General features: G+C 43.0%; 1 protein-coding gene across 2 annotated transcripts in view; it reads right to left on the minus strand.

Annotated features, from left to right (window-relative positions):
* C5H1orf94 (chromosome 5 C1orf94 homolog) overlaps positions 1-20781 on the minus strand; it is a 64108-nt gene that overhangs the window by 32905 nt on the left and 10422 nt on the right. For both annotated transcript variants that reach the window (XM_072610101.1, XM_072610102.1), the window contains exons 2-3: positions 5873-6597; positions 513-779 (exon numbers count right to left, since the gene is read on the minus strand). In XM_072610101.1, the coding sequence (XP_072466202.1) occupies positions 513-779; positions 5873-6597 (992 nt within the window). The remainder of the gene's footprint in view (positions 1-512; positions 780-5872; positions 6598-20781) is intronic.

Here is a 20781-nt window from a genome sequence, read left to right on the forward strand (position 1 = left end):
AGCCTAGAATGCCAGTATCAGTTACTCTAAAGCAAAGGGAAAACCCCTGTTATCTTCTTAAATGTCTTTTTGGAAAGCATCACAGCATTATACTAGTCTTATTTAAGATTAGAACTTGAAAAATAAGGTCTCTTTGGACAGGAAAAATCTACAAACAAATCAAAAATCTACATACTGAAAAATTAAATTATATAAAAGTTATATAAAATTATTGGGTACATTTTCTGACTTCTAGGCCAATGCTTTCTTCATTGCATCAGGCTGCCTACATTTTACATATGTGGAAAAAAGGGGGACTCATACAGGTAAAGTGACTTGCCCAGGGTCCCACAGTTATTTCATTTAAAAAACCTTAATTGGAATGACTCCTATGTCCCCAGCCTTGTTCCTCCAGGAATGTCTCGCACAATCACAATGCCTAGGAGCAGCTGCCTGAATTCCCTCCCACCAGGATGCTCAATGAAGCCCTTTCCTCTAGCATTCTCTGGACCCTTCCCCACCTCCCAGCTTACACTTCAGCTCCAGCCCATCCACATCTGCTTTGCTCCGTAATCTCAGTTGTGCATCAGGAGTCTTCGCTGCCCCGAGGAACTCATAAAGCAGGTTCTTTTCTGTGGACCATAGAGGCTTTTTAGAAGGCAGGGACACAAACATGCTGCCGGCCTTGCCACTGCCAGGGCCCTCCTCACCACACATGTCCTTCCGGCACTGGGGCCACTGGCTGGGAACCAGGGCATCTCGGGGGGCCTTGACCAGTTCCTTGGAGCTTGGAGTCCTCTCTGTAGTGAGAGGGAAGATGAGTCAGGACCAGTGGGGGTCTGGGTGAGCTTCCTCCCTGACCCATGGGAGGAGGGCACCTCACCAGGGTCCAAAGCAGCCCAACACACACATGCAGACATGTACACATTGAGTTGGTTCCCAACCACTACTTCTCCAGTCTTGTTATCTGCTCTGCAGTTAAACTTTCTTCTGTGTGTTACTTCCCCCATTAAAATGTGAGCTCATTCAAAGCAGAGTGTTTTACTTTTCTACTTGCATTCTCAGGGTTTAACTCCATGCTTTGCACATAGTTAAGCACTTAATAAATGTCTTTTCATTCACTCATTTACTGGTTGAAGGGAACTAGTAAGAGACAAAAGATCTGGGGACCCTGAGGCTGCTAGTGAACAGGCCACCATAGGGAGTGGAGGAAGTACAAATGGCGTGGAAGGAGTCCACTCCAGGCTTTTCTCAAATGCTATCAGTGTTTTCTATGTTTGGGTCCTGGGACAAAGCCCCATTTGCCACATCCTAGTTATCAACTGTCTTTCCTTACCTCATCCATCCTAAGGTCCTAAAAAACCCTCTTCTACTTCTCCAAGCTATTGATGCTTTCTGACTCAGCTTTTCTCTCTAGCCTTCCCTGACTAACTCAGATAATATTGATCTGTCCATCCTCTAATACCACTAATTGACTGTACGGTGACTGATTGTTAAATTGATTGATACGTTATGTTCCTGGAGACTAAATTGCCCCTTAGTGGCTCTACCCCATCCTCTTCTCTCAGAGAAGTTGACTGATATGCTCATGGTCACACAGTTCTCGGGACTGATGGAATCCCCTGGCTCCAAGGAGGCACTGGACAGTGACAAGGGGGAGGAGGAACTGGGTTAATGCTAAGGATGAGATGTCTCAGCTCTGCCCCACCTCAGGACAAAACTGTTCTGATTGGAGCCAGTTTGGGGGGGAGAGACATTTTTAGCTAAACAGGTCCCCAGAGTCTCTTCCAAATGATTCTGCATTTGCTGAGTTTTGCCCGGAGCCAACGAGCTGCAGTAACAATGCCCACTAATAATAGCACCATCTCTCCTTCCACACACTGAGGGAGGTGGCAGAGTCTGACAGGCAGAGGGAGGACAAGAAGGGCAGACTGGCTGGGGCCAAGGCAACTCTCATAAAGGCCTTGCCCATGTCAGCCCTTACCAGGCTCCCAAGCTCCTCTCTTGGTAATCCATTTGAAGATAGAACAGGTGGATCCCAGGAGAATCAGCCTGACTAGAATGGATTCATTCAATCATCCAACAAACCTTAATTAAGCAAAAACACATTCTAATTCTCCTATGGAGAATTTATGAGAGGATGTGAATGAAAGAGATATGGGACGAACAGGCATGAATCTGTGTCCTTGGAGGAAATTCCACATCTATGGAATCAGAGATCCATTGGATTATTGAAGTATTGAAATAACAACATTTTAAAATTTCTATTATAGTCATCTGTGTAGCTGTCTTGTCTTCCTTTATCGAATTAAGTTCCTTGAGGGCAGGAACTGGGTCTTATTTCATCTTTGTATCTCTCCCTCTCCCCCCCACCCCAGGGAACCCTTCCATAGTGCATGGCATGTAGTAGGCCCATGATGAATGAATTAAAAAGTGAATGAAAATCTCATTGTGTACTAAATCTTTTGCTGGACACTGGGATATATCCTGAATAGGATCCAGATTTCTGACACCTTCTCCACCCTAATCACTTAATTCTAGCTCACTCTGTGAACCTGAGACCCAGAATACCCTTGGGAAATTTCTCCTTTTGACTTCAGGCAGAAATGGATTTGAACCCACAGAGGTACAGTACAGAAACTTTCATTATCCTCAGAGATGATAAAGGGAAATGAAAAATAATATTAATGGATATTTATTTAGCTTTTTATGTTTTGCAAAACACTCTACACATACTCCCTTATACTATTTCCTTTTGAGTTAGGTAGTACAGATTATTAATATGCCTGTTTTTTCCCATTCATAGAAAGTCACTTACCCACAGCCACACAGTTAACAAGGGTCAGAGCTGTGATCTGAGCTCAAGGCTCTCCTAATTTCAAATCTAGTGCTCCTTCCCCTATACCATGTTAATCTATAATCTCAGTTCCTGAAAGAGGATTTTTCTTCCACTTTGAAATGCACCATGAGAAGTAGCCTTGTGGAGTGGAAAGAACCCTGACTGTGGGTCAGGAGACCTGATTTGCTATGGAATCTTGGTCAAATCCTTTCCTCTTTCTGTGCCTGAGTTTTTCTTCATCTGCAAAAGGAGGATCTGAACTAGAGAGTCTCTGGTATCCCCAGTTTAAGTATCCTGTATTTTTGTGTCTGTGCCCAAATCCTTTAATCTCTAAAACATGGAGCTTTCAAGAAAAAGTGTGGGATACACCAGGAGGCTCATAGCTCTGATACCCTGACTGGATGCCTGAGGTTGCTCAAACCCCTTTCCCAGTTTTGAACCTGGATTTTCCCATCTAAAAGACACTGGAGTAAACAGTCTTTAAAATTCTTTCCATTTCTAAATCCTAGGCAAAAGACTTTTTCTAGTGAAAGCTGATACAGGTCAATATGAAGATGAATCTGCCTTGAGCCTGCAGGGCACATGCACACACACACATGTACACAACAGAGAGAACCGGACTAGGAAAGGATATTCAACATGGCTAAACCAGACATGGCTAGTCAGGAAATGGCTTCATGTTGCTTAAGGGGCCATAGAGAAAAACTAGGGGTCAAAGGCAGCCCTGGTGTCCTGGTAAGAGAGGGAAGTAAATGACCCCTCAGCCCCTAGTAGAAAGTGAGTTCCTTGAAGTCAGGGAGCATTTTTTATTTTTGCATCCCTCCCTTCACACACGCGTACACACACACACACACACACACACACACACACACACACACACACACACACACACACACACACACATATATCAGCCCCATGTCAGGAATAAAACAGATGAATCTCTAGATGTCAGGGAAAGCAGAATAAAAAAAAATGGGGTAGGAGATAGGGAATTTCCCTAAGACATTTAATGGAAAGGTAGTTGCCTAAGGCTGTCCTGTCATACAATGAGGAGGAGATTTTAGGCCACTTGCTTTAAAGAAAGATGCCCAGAGGTCTGTCAGTGGAAGGTCTGAGGTCAGGAGTTCTCTTCTTCCTAGAAGTGAGCAATACATTTTTCTTCCCACTTTGGTCTCAGAGGTCTTGTCTTTTGGAATCTGTTTCCCCTAACTCCCAAGACTTCCCACCTCAGGCAAAGAGGCCCTCAGCTCAAGTGTAAGTCAACCCCTCTGACTTGGAGAGAATCTTGGTGAAGATGAGGATCTCTGCCTCTTTCTTGTACAGCAGGCAACTCTCATTCAAAATGCCCCCCTCATAGTGGGACATTGAAAGACTTTAGACCTTTTTATTAAATGGTCCAGGCAGTTTGCTTCCACCTGTCTGCTTTTCCCTAATACCTAGGCATGCCAGAAAAAACAAAGGGGAAAATACCCAGAAACATGAAGCTTGCAAAGGGCTGTTACAACCAGGTTCTATATTGAATTGGATTTGGGGAAATATTCAGCAATTTAACAAGCATTCATTAAGCGTTTTCCACGTGCCAGGTGTTCTGCTAGGCCCTGGGGATACAAAGATACAGTCCCTACCTTAAAAGTGTTTACCTGCCGTTTGGGAAAGTGGCACGTATGCAAGTAAATCAATAAAAATACATTAAAATAAACAAAAAGCCATTTGGGGAAAGCACATTAACAATTTGGGGAATCATGGAAGTTTCTTATACTGGGGGCACTTGAAATGAGCCTTGCAATGAGCTAGGGGCCCCATGAAGCAAAAAGGTAAGGAGGAGGCACACTCCAGGCATGGAGGACAATGTGTTTAAATATGTGGGGGCAGGAGGTAGATGCCAAATACAGGGTGTGTTTGCCTGCCAGATAGGCTCTACCATAGAGGCTTCCTAGCTCATATTGGTCTGATCATACAGTCAGACACACCATACCTTGACCCCAACATAGTGATGTCATTTTGGTCCTCTTCAAGCACGGACAACCAACCAACTATATACATTACTGCCAAGAAAGAAAGATTGGAATCAGACTGTGACAGTCTTTAAATGACAAACAAGGGAGTTTGTGTTTTATCCTGAAGGCAATAGGGAGCCATAGGAGCTTCTTGAGCAGGAGAATGACCTGGTTGGACCTATATTTTATATGAATTTTTCTATTGTCACAGTCCCTGGGGCAACACTAAGAACATCCCTGTGTCTCAATGGGCTGGATGAGGCCCAGAAAAATCATCTCATCTGTCTCCTGTCTTGAGATTAGGCCATGTCCAGTCCAACTCTAATATAGAAGACCAGAGGACTCCAAAGGCACAATGGAGCCTTCCTTCTATCAAGAGGGCTTAGCTCTTGGCTGACCCTGAAACTTTCCCCAAGTCCTCCTGGGCAGCTTCATGAGGTCAGAGGAACACAGATTGCAAGCTGGAAAGGATCCCAGAAGCCAGCTAGTCCAGCTCCCTCATTTTATACATGAGGAATCTGAGGTCAAGAACTTAGGTCACTTTCCCTACAGGTACTTAGGTAGTACTGTGGGTCGAGTAGAGGACTTGGAGTCAGAAACACCTGAGTCCTTAATCATGCCTCAGACCAGATTGCTTAGTTGTGTGACCCTGAGAAAGTCTCCCGTTATCTCTCTCCCTCCATTTCTTCATCTAGAAAATGGAGGGTCGATGTAAGAATCAAATGAAATAACCTAGTAAAGTGCTCTGTGAATCTTACTATAAATTATTGTCTAAGTAATATCTATTAGTATTGCCTGAGATCACACAAGATTTGAACCCAGAGCTCTGACTTCAAACTCTCCCTCTCTGATCTATGTTTTGCCTCTGTATCCTCAGTGTTTAGCACAATGCCTGACTCATAAGTAAGCACTTAATAAATGCTTGGTGACTGACTGATCAACTTTCTGTGATACCCGTGGGGCTAACAGAACCAAAAGGTTTGTCACTAACCCTCTCAGTCCACCATTGTCCCCTAGAGAACCCTCCCAAACTCTTCCCCAACCAAGCATCTCTCACCCATTCCTAGGAGCCCTTCCATGGAGGGGTCGGCCTCTGGTTTGGAGCAGATCTTGGCAAACACTGGGAGCTGCCTCTTCTGCCCCGGGAGCTCAGGAGCCTTGTCTGGTAGCACTGGCAGTGGTGGCGGCGGCAGAGGAAGCAGAGGCATGGGCCCTGATGGCTCTTTTGGGCCAGGGCCACTGAACATACTGTTCTGAAGGAAGTCCTTGATCACCCTGGTCTCCTCCAGCACCATTTTGTTGTCGGGGGCCTTGGATGATTCAATGTGCTTCAGGGGGAACTGGGCCAGGAGCTTGCTGATCTCTGAATTGGAGGCTGCAAGACTGGTAATGCCCTCTTCCCCACTCTTTGTGCCCTTGCCCTTGGCGGAACGCAGGATCCCTGTGACTGTGGACTTGACTGAGTCACAGTCAGGGCGGCCAGGCAGCTCCTTGTCCCCCGGGCCACCGAGCATGGGCCGGATGGCCTGCCCCACAGCCTTTTTGTGGCCCAGTAACTGGTCTGCCCCAAAGGCAAGGGCCCGGCGCAGAGCGCTGGTCTGGGTCAGGGCATGTGGAGGGAAGGGTGGAGTGGCCGGCCTGCTCAGTTCAGGGGCGTCACCTGCTGTGGACAGCTCCCCAGGGCTGTCTCTGGTCAGGCTCAAGTTTTCTTTTGTGAGGTTCAAGTATTCCTGTTCCACCAGGAGGGAGATCTCATCCTTACTGCATCTCTGCTCCAAAGCTCTGTGTGGGGATAGAGAAAGATGAGTTTAGGGCCATTTGTCCAAAGGCATCTGAAGAGATACTCCAGAATGCTGGCTGGGAAATGAGTGATTTGGAAGCAAATACAAACAACCAAACAAACCTTCCAAAACCTATTTTGTCCTTGAGAGGAGAACATACAGAAGACTCCCATCTCAAATAAGCTTACCTGAGAGACTCTGAGTACACTTGAGCCTGAGTAGGACAGGCCCTAGCCCTACCTCTGCCGCTAACTGGCTACATAACCTTAGACCAGTCACTTCCCTTTTCTGAAGTTCAGTTTCCTCACCTATAAAATGGAACTATTATTAATCCATGTCCTGCTCACTCTGCTGTCAGGATCACACAAAAGAATAATAATAGCATATGTTTCTCAGGCACAAACAGTGATTTCATGGTAACAACAATTCTGTGACCTGGGTGATGGATTTTGTTAACTGAAGTGTGAAGAGGAAACTGAGGCTCCAAAAAGATGAAATACTTACCAAAGCCAGATAGCTTTGCCACTATTACTTGGGTTAGTCATGTAAATTTCCTGGCCTCAGTTTCCTCATCTGTAAAATGAGGGAAATGAACTAGATGACCCCTGAGATCTCTTTCCGTTCTAAATCTATGACTCAATCAGCTTAGCTAAGTGTGTTCAGATATACGTGCACCTGCCCAAAGGGCTACACACATGCATGGGTGCACACACATAGACATCTGCCCAGTTATATGATGACAGGATTAACCCACAAGGTACATTGCTGGCCAACTGTTTGCTTTACAATGGATTCTTTGCATTGGAAAAAGATTTAAAGAAAGGAAGAATGTGATGTAGTAGGGCAAATAGGTGGTGCTTTGAATAGAACACTGGCACTGGAGTCAGAAGAACCTGAGTTCAAATCTGACCTCAGACACTTGACACTAGCTGTGTGACCTTGGGCAAGTCCCTTAACCCTAATTACCTTTCCTTCACCTCTCCAAAAAAATAAAAATAAAAGAAGGAAGAGTGTGTTGTAGTGAACAGAGAGTTGAAGTCAGGGAGATCTGGATTCACATCCTGCACTGACATATATGGGCTAAATGACCCTGGATAACTCACTTTACCCCTCTTGGCACAGACACAGATTGGAGTGGTGGAGAGGCTGTTTTCTGCATTTTAGGAGGAGGGTTCCCACCAGCTGGTCACTGTGCTGATGAAACTGACAATTCAATACAAACAAACAAACAAATAAATAAGTAAATAATGGTGCTTGACTGAAGGTTATTGAAGGTTGGGTCTGAATAACTACAGACCGAAGTCAAAGGGAGCCTGTTAGTAGCTGCTTTCACAGGAGTTCTACATGCTGCCGATGGTCAAGCTAGCTTCTTCTCCCTCTCCAACAGAGAGAATGGGAAACCCAGAGGAAGGCTGTGGGATCAAGCCCTTGTACCACATTCCTTTCCATTCGTGCCAATGGTAACAATGAACTCATCAGCTCATATCTTTGGGGGGTGGGGGGAAATCTCACTGACCAGTCTATGAAATTGAGAGCGGAATCCTAGCATACAGTAAGGTCCTAGAGAGATAGGGTAGAAAAACAAACAAAAACCAAAACAACAAAAATAGTACATGAAGGGGCAGTTAGGTGGCTCAATGGATAGAGCACTGGCCCTGGAATCAGGAGGACCTAAGTTCAAATCTGATCTCAGCACTTACTAGTGTGACTCTGGGCAACTAACCCCAATTGCCTCCAAAAAGAAACAAAATAAACAACAAAAAATAATACGCAAAGACACAAGAGTGATTTGAGGAACTCAATCCTAGATGAGGCTTAAACAATGTACCTTTGGGAGGCACAGATGAGTACAAGAATCCCTACTCCCCCTCTTCTAAGCTTTGCAAACCATCATCTTCACATGATTATTTTTTATTGTTATTAGCAGCAATAAATATCACAAGTATTCAAAGTTCATAGAGCAATTATAAGGCTTACAAAATGCTCTCCTGAGGTATGTGGAAAAATCACTGGCTGGAGTCACAGGACCTGTGTTCAAATTCTACCTCTGACACACATCATCTGTGTAACCTTGGGTAAACTCCCTGGGACTCATCTGTAAAATGTTGGAGTAGGACTAGTTGACCTTTGAGATCCCTCCAAGCTCTAAATCAGGAATTAGGAAAGAGGCTGTGGAAAGATATTTTTCAACAGGACAATATAGGGCATGATCAAAGGGGCTGATGGACACTAAAGAAATGTCTTCATCTGTTCTTCTCCCTTTGTTATTTGGAGGACCTCAGGGACTGACCTGAGAAAGAGCCTGCCAGGCACTCCATGAAGCCTGTATGGGTTTTAGGACTATACCTGAATCAGGTCACTCAATTCAACTCAGTTCAACAAATATTTATCATTTTCTTCATTGGGAAGAAACCTTGTCCTGGGCTCCCCAAAACATTGGTTTGTCCAAATTTCTACCATGTAACTAAATCTTTGTGAGAATTAGGGTTGTTTAGGCTGTGATAGAGAGGCCCAAAGAATTCTAGAGGCTCAAAAGTTCACCTACTTTAGCACATTTCTTGAAAAGTAATACAATTATCCCTTCCACATTGCAAGGGTTAGAGGCACAGTGCCCCTCGATCTGGAAAACCCAAATACAACTTTTGGCCTTCTCTTCATACCAGAGAAGTTTGAATTATTATGATGTTCAAAGATAAAATATGTGGATATAATACAATATTATACATATATCTATGCATTTCTGAGTTTCCAAACTTTTTCTGTGTTGCCTGCTGTCCTTCACATGTTGTCTGCAGTTTCTGCAAAACTCCCTAAAAATTCCAATTTAATTTCCTATGCCAACCCATGATATATCGAAACCATGATGGATAAAGTTCTGATGTGGAAGGGATAATAGCAGTATACTCTAAAGTATCACTCTAAGAACCTCCACTTCAAGACCTCTTGGGGAGTTCACTACATCCTGAGGCAAGCCATCCTATTTTGGGACAGCTCTAATTAATTACTAAGCAGTGCATCCTCCTATAGACTTGGAATCTGCCTTCTTATAACTTCCACCAACTTGTCCTAGTTCTGCCCTTCTGCATCTCCACTGAAAAAGGTTGGTCTTTCTTCCATGTGACAGCCTTCAAATGCTTGGAGACAGCTATTGTGTACCCCCATTCCCATCTTTTTTTATCCTCCTGGGCAAGTATTCCCAGTTCTTTACTCACATAACATGGTTCTGAGTACCCTCACTGTTCTGACTGTTCTCATTAGGAGGAATTACAGCTTATCATTGTCTTTTGCAATATGCAGTATCCAGATGAATATGCTATGTTGCAGACCAATAGAATAAGAGATATGAGCATCCCATTACAGAAGGGTTTGCAGGATGTTGGCCAATCGGGTAGAGATGAGGTCTTTATTTAGGGCCATATCATGTCAGGATGTTGGTCCAGAATTGGGAGGGGCCTGAGGAGAATAAAGCCATATGTCTGGTCTGAGAGATTCAAAATGGAAGAACAAGAACTACAACCAGGGAGTCCAGGCAAGAAGTTACCACAATGGGAAACAGGGGAGAGGGTGGGGTGGGCACTGGGTCAGGGTGTCTAATCAGTAACCAGAATCAAAAAGGCAAAGCAAAGGTGAACACTTCCAGGGAGATTCAGGACACAGGAGACTAATTTTCATGCCCAGTATTTCATGGTCTACAGTTATCTTTACTAAATGGCTGTCTATGTCACCCTCACCAGCTGACACCTGTACAGTCTTCCACATTTAACAGGGCTAGGGTCCAGACACAATACTCTGAATATGGTTTAATCCCTCTCCACCTCTCCCAACCAGCTTGATCTGGACTCAGGTCTTTTATTAATGGCACCTAAAATCACATCACAGTTTTGCTTTTGTTTTGTTTTAGCAGCTACACCATCCTATTGGCATCTCTTGGGGTTATAGTCACTATTCCCTCCCCCCTCTTCCCCCAGGTAGTTTTTGACATGAATAAAGTCATATTTCCCCTAGCTTATATTTGCACAAGTGATGGTTTTCCACCTAAATTCAGAGATTTACATTTACCTCTATTCAATTTCATCTTGTTAGTTTCTCCCTATTGTTTCAGCTTATTCAAATCATTTTGGAGCTTGATTCAGCCTTCCAAAATAGGAACTATCCATTTCAGTGTCATATTTTCTGAACTAGCATGGTTGGTTTTTTTTTACCTCTGCACCTAAGACTTTCACATGCGCGTGCTCACGCTCTCTCTCTCTCTCTCTCTCTCTCTCTCTCTCTCTCTCTCTCTCAGCAGGAGGACAACATTGAACAGTAATACTGAACAGGAAAATATTGAAGAGAATGTTGGCATGAACTCTGAGTTCGAGCCCTGGCTCTGTGGCCTTTAACATCTTGGGTCACCTCTTCAGGCTTCAGTTACTTCACCTTCAAAATGAAAGAGTTGAGCCAAATGATTTCTAAGCTCTCTTCCAATTCAAATTCTATGCTCCTATGATCCTAATACCAGGTCCCTAACCCTTACCACTAGAGACCTCTTTCATGGTTGAAATGGATACATTCATCCCTATTTCCAAGTATAATTCCTCGACAATCCATGTAAGAATACTATCATCAAGCCCACTTGCAACTCTATGTTATTTATAAGGATACAAGCAATGCCTAGCTAAGATCAAACTCTATGTATGTCATTTCCCTGTTCTACTAGTATTTCTCCCACCCTACCTCACCCCTAAAGGAAAAAAATGAAATTATTTTCAATGGCCTGTTAACAGTCAACTCCTGATTATCATTGCATTCTTTTCTAAGTACTCATAATCCACCTTCTTAAGAATCCATTCTAGAATTTTGTGAGAGTTCAGTACCAAGGTTACTGGTCCACTCATTCCAGATTCCATTTTTCCTCTTCTTGTTCTAAATCATAACAACCTTGGCTGTTCCAAGTCTTCTGGCCTTTTCCATTATCTATGATTTCTTTTATGAGTTAGCAAAAATTCAAAGGCTGTCAAAGAGAGAAATAATGAATCATTCAGAGAAGCTAAACCAAACTCCCTGACTCCTGAGAACAAAAGTGAATCAGAATTAGTGGGGTGGTTTCCTTGGGTTTCTTCTTTGTCTGCTTAGTGGCTTCACCCATTTCTAGAAATGATAGCTGTCCAGTGTCAACCATTTGCTCACATTGTGCATTATTCTTGGATCCATGACATAAAGGACAATGTAAAAATAAAAGATATTGACTAGTTGGCATGCCCCTGCAGAATAATGACTAAGATAGTATGCTGTTCATTTCCCAAACAGCAGTTCAATGTACGGTATAACACAGAAGAAAGATGAAAACTGCTATTCATCTGAAGCCAAAAGGGAAAAAAAGCAGGCAGAAAATAGTTAGTGTTGGAAGAGGACATCAAAACAAATATTTCCATCCAGCTAAAGCATTTTAAGTCTGCAGCAAACACGATATTAATAATCTATTTCCATGCCCAAGTCTTACAGTACCTCTGACTCTGCAGTTGTACTGTGATGGCAAAGTGGTCTGCATTTCCTTATTAAAATGTGAAGAGTTTGAGATGACAATGATGATGGTAGTAGTGGTGGCAGAAGGGATGGTGATGGTGATGATGATGGTGGCAATGGTAGTGGTGATGAGGATGGTGATGAAAATGGAGGAGAAAGAAGAGAAGCAGGAAAGTAAAAAAGGATGAAGAAATATTAGATCTTAAAAGCTATAAATGGGCACAGAATACTTAGGCTTGGAGTAGCCTTAAAAAACCTCCTAGGTTAACTTGCCTATTTTATGGAAGAGGAAACAGAGGCTCTGAGAAAGACCAAGGTCCCAAAGAGAGTAAATGAAACTAGGATACAAAGCTCAATCTTCTGACTCCCCGGCCAATGTCCTTTGCATTGGACCGCTAGTAATTTTTTGGCATTGCATAAAATGTCTATATTTCACAGAAATTTCACAGAAACCTTATATATTTTTTTAGAATTGGTTATTCGATTCAACCCTTACCTGAATAAGAATGACCTCTACATCACACCCAAAAAGTTATCATTCAGCCTCTGCATTAAGACCTCCAGTAAGGGGGGAATCACTACCTTCAAAGGTAAGTTCATTCCTCTTGGAGGTGGCTCTAATTATTAGGAAAGTTTTTCTTGAAATTGACATTTGCTTCTTTGTAACTTTCACTCATTGTTTCTAGTACCAATCTCTGAAGCCCAAAATAATTCTAATTACTCTTCCAAATGACAGTTTTTCAGATGGTCAAAGGTTAACTATTATCTCCTCCTATACCCCAAATCTTCTCTTCTCCATGCAGTTCCTTCAGTCAATTCCATGTATACTATGATCCATCTCAAGATCCTTCTGCATCCTGGGTACCTTCCTCTAGATATTTCCATTTTAGCAATGTTCTTTATTCTTAACATGTGGCACCCAGTGCTAAACACAATATTCTAGATGTAGTCTGAACATAGTGCACATTTAAGGTTCTAAGGAAAGAGGAATCTTTTGAAAAACAAGGTCCTTATGAAAAGGAAAATAGCAGAACTTCTCTAATGGTTCCCTAAATCTCTCTTCTAGAAGATGGGGGTGGGGATGGGTCTAGACAGACCTTTCATGGAATGTCAGACCCAGGAGAGGGCTATTTAAAGATTAATTTCTAGGTGAACTCCTACGATTATAGAATCTAGGGACCTTAGAAGCAATTTAGTCCAACTCCTCCATTTTCCACATGAAAGAACTGAGGTTCAGAGAAATTTGTTAAGTGACTTTCCCAAGTTCTCATAGAGAATAAGACATAATTTGATTGCAAGCCATCTGACTTTAAACTCAATTCTTTTCAGCTCTGCTCCCCTGTGTGGTTTTTTGCTATCCAGAGAGAGTAGAGAGGAAATACAGGGCAAGGGAAATAAGTGGTAGAAACAGGAAGGACTTAGGGGCCCAAATATGGCCCAGACCCTGGAAGAGACAATGAGTCAGGAAAGCTCTGAGCTGGGGAAAGAACTAAAAAAAAAAATGGCAAGAAATAAATACAGCAATAAATGGAGCTTCAGCTGGGAGTTAGAGTGATTCTTTTTGTTCAAATTATCTTTAAAACTTTTCATTTGAATCTGTTTAATAAGAAAAGGATTACCCAGAGGAAGAAGTGTTTTTTTTAATGTGACTGGGGAGTTGAATTGGAAAGAACATCGTAAGAAAGATATTAAAAGAGGGATTAAATCAAACCACTAGTGCACCACTCTGTGAGCTCTCAGGAACCTAGGACAGAGGCACTTAAACCCTACAATGTTCAATGAAAAAGGAGCCTCCAAAAGTGGGCCATAAATCCTGGTTGAGCTCCCCTCTTGATGCACTAGACACACTGCACCATCAAAGTCACAAAAAGGGATTGGGTGGGTGTTACTGAGATCCGCATCCTTTGAACAAGGCACATATTAGCAAACGGCCACTCCTGTAAGAGGACTTTTGTGATTGCAGTAGGGAATAAGGTCAGAAGAGAGTGGCTAGAATTCATGCTGGGACTGGCTCCACATTCTCCAAGGGAGGCTAACAAAAGGCAAACACTCAACAGCAGTTGCCCCCACCCCCAGCATCTCTAAAGTCAAGACAAGAAAGGAAGAGAGTCTTCTTTAACACTCTATTCTCCTCCATCTCCATGTACTTGATCTGTCACCAAGCTCTATTATCTCTTTCTCTGAAGTGGGACTTTTTACCTCATCCCCAAAACCACCACTCTGATCTTGGGTCCTCATGACTTCACACCTAAATGATTCACAGGTTACTACTACTAGGAAAAGAGTCTTGGAGTAAGATGACCTGGATTTGAGCCCCAGATCCAGCACCCTTGAGCTGTATGACCATAAGGACGTCAACTGCCCTCTCCGAATTTCAGTTTCTGTTTCTCTAAACTAGCAATGATAAGATGTATACTAACTACCTCACTAGAGTGCTGAGGGGAGGAAATGGAAGTGTGAAAGGAAGATTCTTTGTAAAGTGCTTTGTAACTGCCAGCTATTATCCTCCTCCCTTATCATTATCTCATACATCCTACACACCCATTGCCAGACTGATTTTCCTAAAATATCCCATTTTATCATACCTCTCTCTTACTCAAGAACCCATGGTGGCTCCCTAGTGACCATACAACATAATCTTAACTTCCTTCAAGGCCCACCATAGTCCAGCCCCAGTTAACCTTTTGGACAGTGGGAGGAAGACTGTGCATAACCTCTTGGACAGACCACCGGATGGGGAGCTTCCAAAGGAGCCTCAAGAGAGAATCATCTGTATCAGAGACTGCCTGTATGGGCTAATGGGAAAACAAGGATCTAGGAAAATTGATAGATCACCTCTGACTAGATCGAGTGCCACAAAGAGCCAGATGGGAAAGGGAAACTAATGAAATAGGCCATTCATATTTATATAATGCTTTTAGGTTTGCAAAGCACTTTACATTTATTATCTTATTTGATCCTCACAAAAACCTGATGAGGCAGGTGTTATTATTATTTTCATTTTACAAATGAGGGAATTCAGAGGTTAAGTGATTTGCCAATACACTTACACAGTTTTAAGTGAGTGTCTCAGTTTCCTGACCCAGGTTTCTGACTCTAATCTCAATTTGGACAAAAATATAAGATGGAATCATCAATACGGGAATTCAGTAAATCTGTTAAGTCATGACGGCAGATATGAATATGAATGAATGACTCTCCCACTCATACTACACTCTAATCAGACCCACTGCAGCTCAATGCTACAAATATATTCTACTCATCTGGGTGCAAAACATTATCTTGCAGACAAGCTAGACCCATTCTTACTTTTGTGCCTTCATTTCTGATATTTCCTTGACCTCTCCTTCTCTCCTACCTGTTTCTCCAAATCCTACTTATCCTTCCCTGTCCATGAAGTCTTCTCTGAACGCTCCAGCCCAGAGAGGTCTCCCTGTCATCTGAACCCATCTTGGACATCAGAGTTAGAGTTACCTTTTGTAACATAAAACAGTTCTCCTGCTGTTTCATGCATGTCTAAGAGTCTTGTACCCACAACCAGATTTCTTGTTCCATTAGGCAAAGATCAGGTCTTAGAATGATAGAACTGTGGGATATCAGCTCTGGAAAGAACTTTAGAGATAAATTTTGAAGGAAAGGAGAGGCTTAAACATTGGTGTCCCTACAGTGTCAAGCCCAGGGCTAAACACTTAGTAGGTGTCCATAAATGCTTATTCATTGAATGAAAAGCTTTTCCTTCGTAAATTAGCTCCCGGTTGTCCAAACCCACAGCATCAAGGACACATGTGGATTCCAGCTCCATGCCACCCCCAGGGTTGACATAAGACCTGCTAACTGAGCAACTGAAGCTTCACTCACATCATTCTGAGGCCAGATGTCACCACTTGACATTTACTTGTCAAGGAGAAGAAAACATAAATCCATAGATCAGCAAAATAATGTACGGGTTTCATAGTCTGATCAATTTTGCCGATCTAAAGTGAACTCATGTTGTATCTTCTGATTCAAGGTTGGTGATCCTTGCATCCAGACTGAAGGGTAACTGATTAATATATATCTCTGCACTTTCCTCCTCCTCTCCAACTGGTGCTCAGCCCAAAGCATCTGGACAAGTTCCCTGGAATTGGGTCGCCAGTAGCCACCACGGGGAAGTCCATGAATAGGGGCCATTGGTGGCAGATGGTGGCAAGTGCTCTGTTTCCTTCCATAGCCACATGCTCCTGGGCTTCCTTCCCCAAAATGGCTCATGGTCTGAATGCTATGGAATATAGTGGAGAGCATTAACTCTTCTTGACCTGACCACAGGATGGAACTAGACGTGGAGGAGGGGGAGAGTACAAAGTGCTAAATGTATACTGCATGTGCAGAAACAAACAAACGAACAATTGTTGATCATTAGACCTGCCCAAGAGTAGAGTGGGCTGCCTCAGAGATAGTGAACTCCCCTTCACTAGAGGTCTGTAAGCAAAGGCTTGTATTTCTGTACAGGTATGATTTCGACTAAACTAGATAGACCCAGAGATTCTGTTATTTTGTGGGAACACCCCTGATTTGTTGGGAATGTTGCAGCGAGAATTTTGTATCAGATGGTGGTGATGAGATAAATTGATGAGACCCTGAGGTCTCTTCTGGTTCTGGGATTCTAGGATACTGTGACTTTTCATTTTAGACACTAGCTGATCTTGTTTTAGAACCTGCCTTGTTGTTTACAGGATCCTGGCCCATTCACTCATTCATTTATTCAACAAACACTTGTTAAGTGAGCACCTCTGGAGCATTGTGCTGGGACTTGAGGTTCATAGGAGAGTTTCCAGCTCAAGGACAGATTGGACAAGATGACTTCTGAGGTCCCTTACTCTGAGGATCTGTAATTCTGTGATGTGTGAAGGACACAGATATATATTACTCCAGTGATAAGCATCATTGTAGCAGGGAGAGAAACAGTGTCTTCATGGCTGGGAGGGTAGATGGTAGGAAGCATATTATTTTGACTGTCAATGAGCAACTATGGTTGTAAGCAGCTTGTAAAAAATGAGAAGGGGTGGGAGACATACAGAAAGAAGGTGGCAATGGGCCAGTCCAATGGTGGAGGAAGAAAGAAGGCCTTTGAAGCCAGCATTACGGTGAGAAGGCACCTAAATTAGGGAAGGTCACCAGAAATCAGAAAGGTTCCCAGTTGGTTATGATAGTTGCATGAAATTTTAAACCAATAAGCCAAAGAAGAGGTTGCAGACAGTTGGGCTAGGTGAGGCAGTTGGGATGAGGAGACAGTTTGACTGGGCAGGTAGTTGGGCTAAAAAAAGAGGGACAGACTGAGCCCAAGCAGATGAACTGGGCACACAAGTAGGCTGAGTAAACAGACTCATAGGCAGTTCGGCTGGGCAGACATTTGGACTGAGTAGACAGTTGCACTGAGGCTAGGCTAAATGGGCAGTTGGGTTGGTGTGTGCAGGCAATTGAAGTGGACTGACATTTGGGCTGAGGAAGCCATTGAATGGAGCAGAGAGGCGGTTGGACTCAGGAGACAGTTGGACTGAGCCAGCTCAACCCAGAGGATTCTGGGAAGGAGGCTTGTTCTTCACGAGGCGGATATTTGAAGGGAGAAATCACAAATCAGGAAGGGCTGGGGACTCTCCTGCCCTAAGGGAGTGACACCCTGACCTTCAGCCTCCATCTGTGGAAAATAGATTCAGTCAGCAAGCTTGAAGTTGGCCAGCCTTGTAGCAATGAGCTTACTTTGCTTCCTAAGATCTCTTTCATTTTTTGTTACAAGTTACATCTTATTCCTGTAAGTCAACAGCACACAAAATGGGACCCGTGGGGATACCTGAGACCCTTTCAAGGAGTCATCAAGCTCGAAACCATTTTCATAACAATACAGAAATGTTTTCATTTCTGTTATAGTGAATATGGAGATAACCAGCATAAATAAAAATTCTTTGGAGTCCTTAATGGGACAGCTAGGTGTCAAAGTAGATAGAATGTCAGGCCTGGAGTAAGAAGATTCATTCCCTGAGTTCAAATCTGGCCTTAGAAGCTTACTAATAATAGTTTTTAAGAGTGTAAAGGGCCTGAGGGCAAAATTTGAGAGTGGTTGCTATATATAAATACCCTCACTTAAAGCTGAAAAGGGGCTCTAGGATGATAAATTGAAAAGACAGAATAGATGATGATGTGTTTCCTTGTTTGTTAGGTGGGGAATTATGAAGAAATACCTTAATACAGAGTAGACCTATGACTTCTAAGGGACTCAAGAGGTCTGAAGTGTCCCAGCCTGGAATGGAATTTTGTTCTTCTCAGGATAGTAGAGATGAGATCCCCTCCTGGGATCTTCTCCAGGATGCTGGTGGTGGGTGAGGGAGGGCTGTGCAGGGCACCAGCCTCACTTCTCCGCCAGAGCCATCTGAATCCCGTGACCAGATATTCATCAGGATGACTGGAGATGACCCAGGATGAGGCAATTGGGGTTAAATGACTTGCCCAAGGTCACACAGCTAGTGAGCGTCAAATGTCTGAGGTGAGATTTGAACTCAGGTCCTCCTGACTCCTGCACTGGTGCTCTATCCACTGCACCACCTGTGGAAAAGAGGGCACTGGTGGATAGAGTTTTATATACTGGGAGTGGGGGGACAGACAAAATGAAGAATAAAACAACATTTTTGACTAAGCATCATGAAAGACTTTTAGCAAAGGGAGACATTTGAGTAGGGCATGATTTTAACAGGCTGACACAGAGGGAAATAGTCCAGTCAAAGGAAACAACAAAAATCTTGAGAAAAACTCCAAGATGGAAAATGCTGAGTAGTCCAATTTGGGTGGTGTGTAGAGGATAGTTAGGGGGATAGTGTGTGATAAAGCTGGGAAAATGCACTGGGGTCAGATTTTAGAAGACCTTGAATGACAGAATAAGGAGTCTAAGCTTTATTTAGTAGGCAACAGGGAGACAGTAAAGTGTTTTGAAGAGGGGAATAATAGTCTTGACACTGTGTTTTAGGAGGATTAATAGGGTAGGGGTGGTTAGGGATAGAGAGGTATGGGGGGAGAATGGAAGGAAATCAGTTAAGATAGTAGCAAAATAGATGGAGTAGGAGATAATTGAGAACTCAAATGATGCATGTGTTCTTCAAATTTAGAGCTGGAAGAGACCCTAGAGAGCAACTGGTGCAAGCTCCTCATTTCACAAAAGATGAAACTAGGGCCCAGAGAAGCTAAGAGACTTGCTGCCCAGCATCCTAGAAGAAGTAAATAGCATCACCAGAATTTGAACTTAAAACTTCTAACTTCATCATGCCCCATCATGACCATTTGTGGGGAATGAAAGAAAAAGGATGGATGTGAGACATATTCTGCAGCAGATTGCCCCCTCTATCATCCCTACTGTCTCACTAATCTTCAATCTTTCTCTGTCAATTGTCTGTTTCTCTACTACCTACAGACAGGCCTAGGTTTCTTCCATCCTCAAAAACTTTCATTTGATTTGTTCATCCCAGCTAGGTATCCACTTAGATCTCTCCTCCAATTGTTGGCTAAACTACTTGAGAAAATCATGCGCAACTGGAGCTTCAGCTTTCTTTCTTTTTCATCCTCTTAACTCTCTGTAGTCTGGCTTCTGATTACATCATTCAACTGAAACTGGATTTTCTCAAGTTATCAGTTGTGAATTCTAATGGTTCTCTGTCCTCCTTCCATATTTCACCTATTTGACCTCTCTGCAGACTGGTACCATAGCTCAGCCTCATCACTTTGATATTCCTTTCTTTCTAAGTCTTTATAATATTTCTCTCTCCTAGTTCTCCTCCTAATTTTCTGTCTGACTACTCAGTTTCCATTATGGATCTTTATCCAGATCATGCAGGCCTATAAACCATGAATGTCTCCCAAAACCTCTTTTCCTTCAATACTATTTTACTTGGTGATCTCATTAGCTGCCATAAATTCAAATATCTCTACGCATATTATTTTAAGGTCTCTTTGTCCAGTCCTGACCCCGTGTCTCTCATCTCTAATTGCCTATTGAACATCTCAAAATGGACATATCAAACTCTATATGTTCAAAGCAAAACTCACTATCTTTTCCCCCAAACCTTCCCTCTTCCTAAATTCCCTACTGCTGTTAAGGGTTCCATCACTCAGGTTTGAAACCTAGGTGTCCTCCTCGACTTCTCACTCTTTCTCACCTCCTATATGGAATCTGTTGCCAAGGTCTATTGATTTTACCTTCATAACATCTCTCACATATGCTCCCTTCTCTCTTCTGACATTGGCACCACCCTGATCCAGGCCCTTGTCACTTCTGAGGACCATTGCAATAGCTGCTGGCGGGTCTGCCTGCCACAAGTCTCTCCCTACTCCAATCCAATCTCCTACATTCAATTTTCAAATCAATCTTCCTTAAGTACATATTTGACCATGTCACTCTTTAATTTGATAAACACTAGTGGATATTTACTGCCTTTAGGATCAAATAGAAAATCCCCTGGCTATTAAAGTCCTTCATAAATCCTCCCTTTCTATGTTTTACCCCTATGTACTCTCTCATCCAGGGACACTGGCTCTCCTTGCTCTTCCTTGAATGTGATGATCCCCTGATTCTAAAAATTTTGATAGGCTCTCGCCACTTGTCACCTCTCTCTCTTGGCTTCTTTCAAGTCTCAACTAAATACCTTCCTTCTGCAGGAAG

This window comes from Notamacropus eugenii, chromosome 5 (assembly GCF_028372415.1).
Source record: "Notamacropus eugenii isolate mMacEug1 chromosome 5, mMacEug1.pri_v2, whole genome shotgun sequence".
NCBI classification, from domain to species: Eukaryota; Metazoa; Chordata; class Mammalia; order Diprotodontia; family Macropodidae; genus Notamacropus; species Notamacropus eugenii.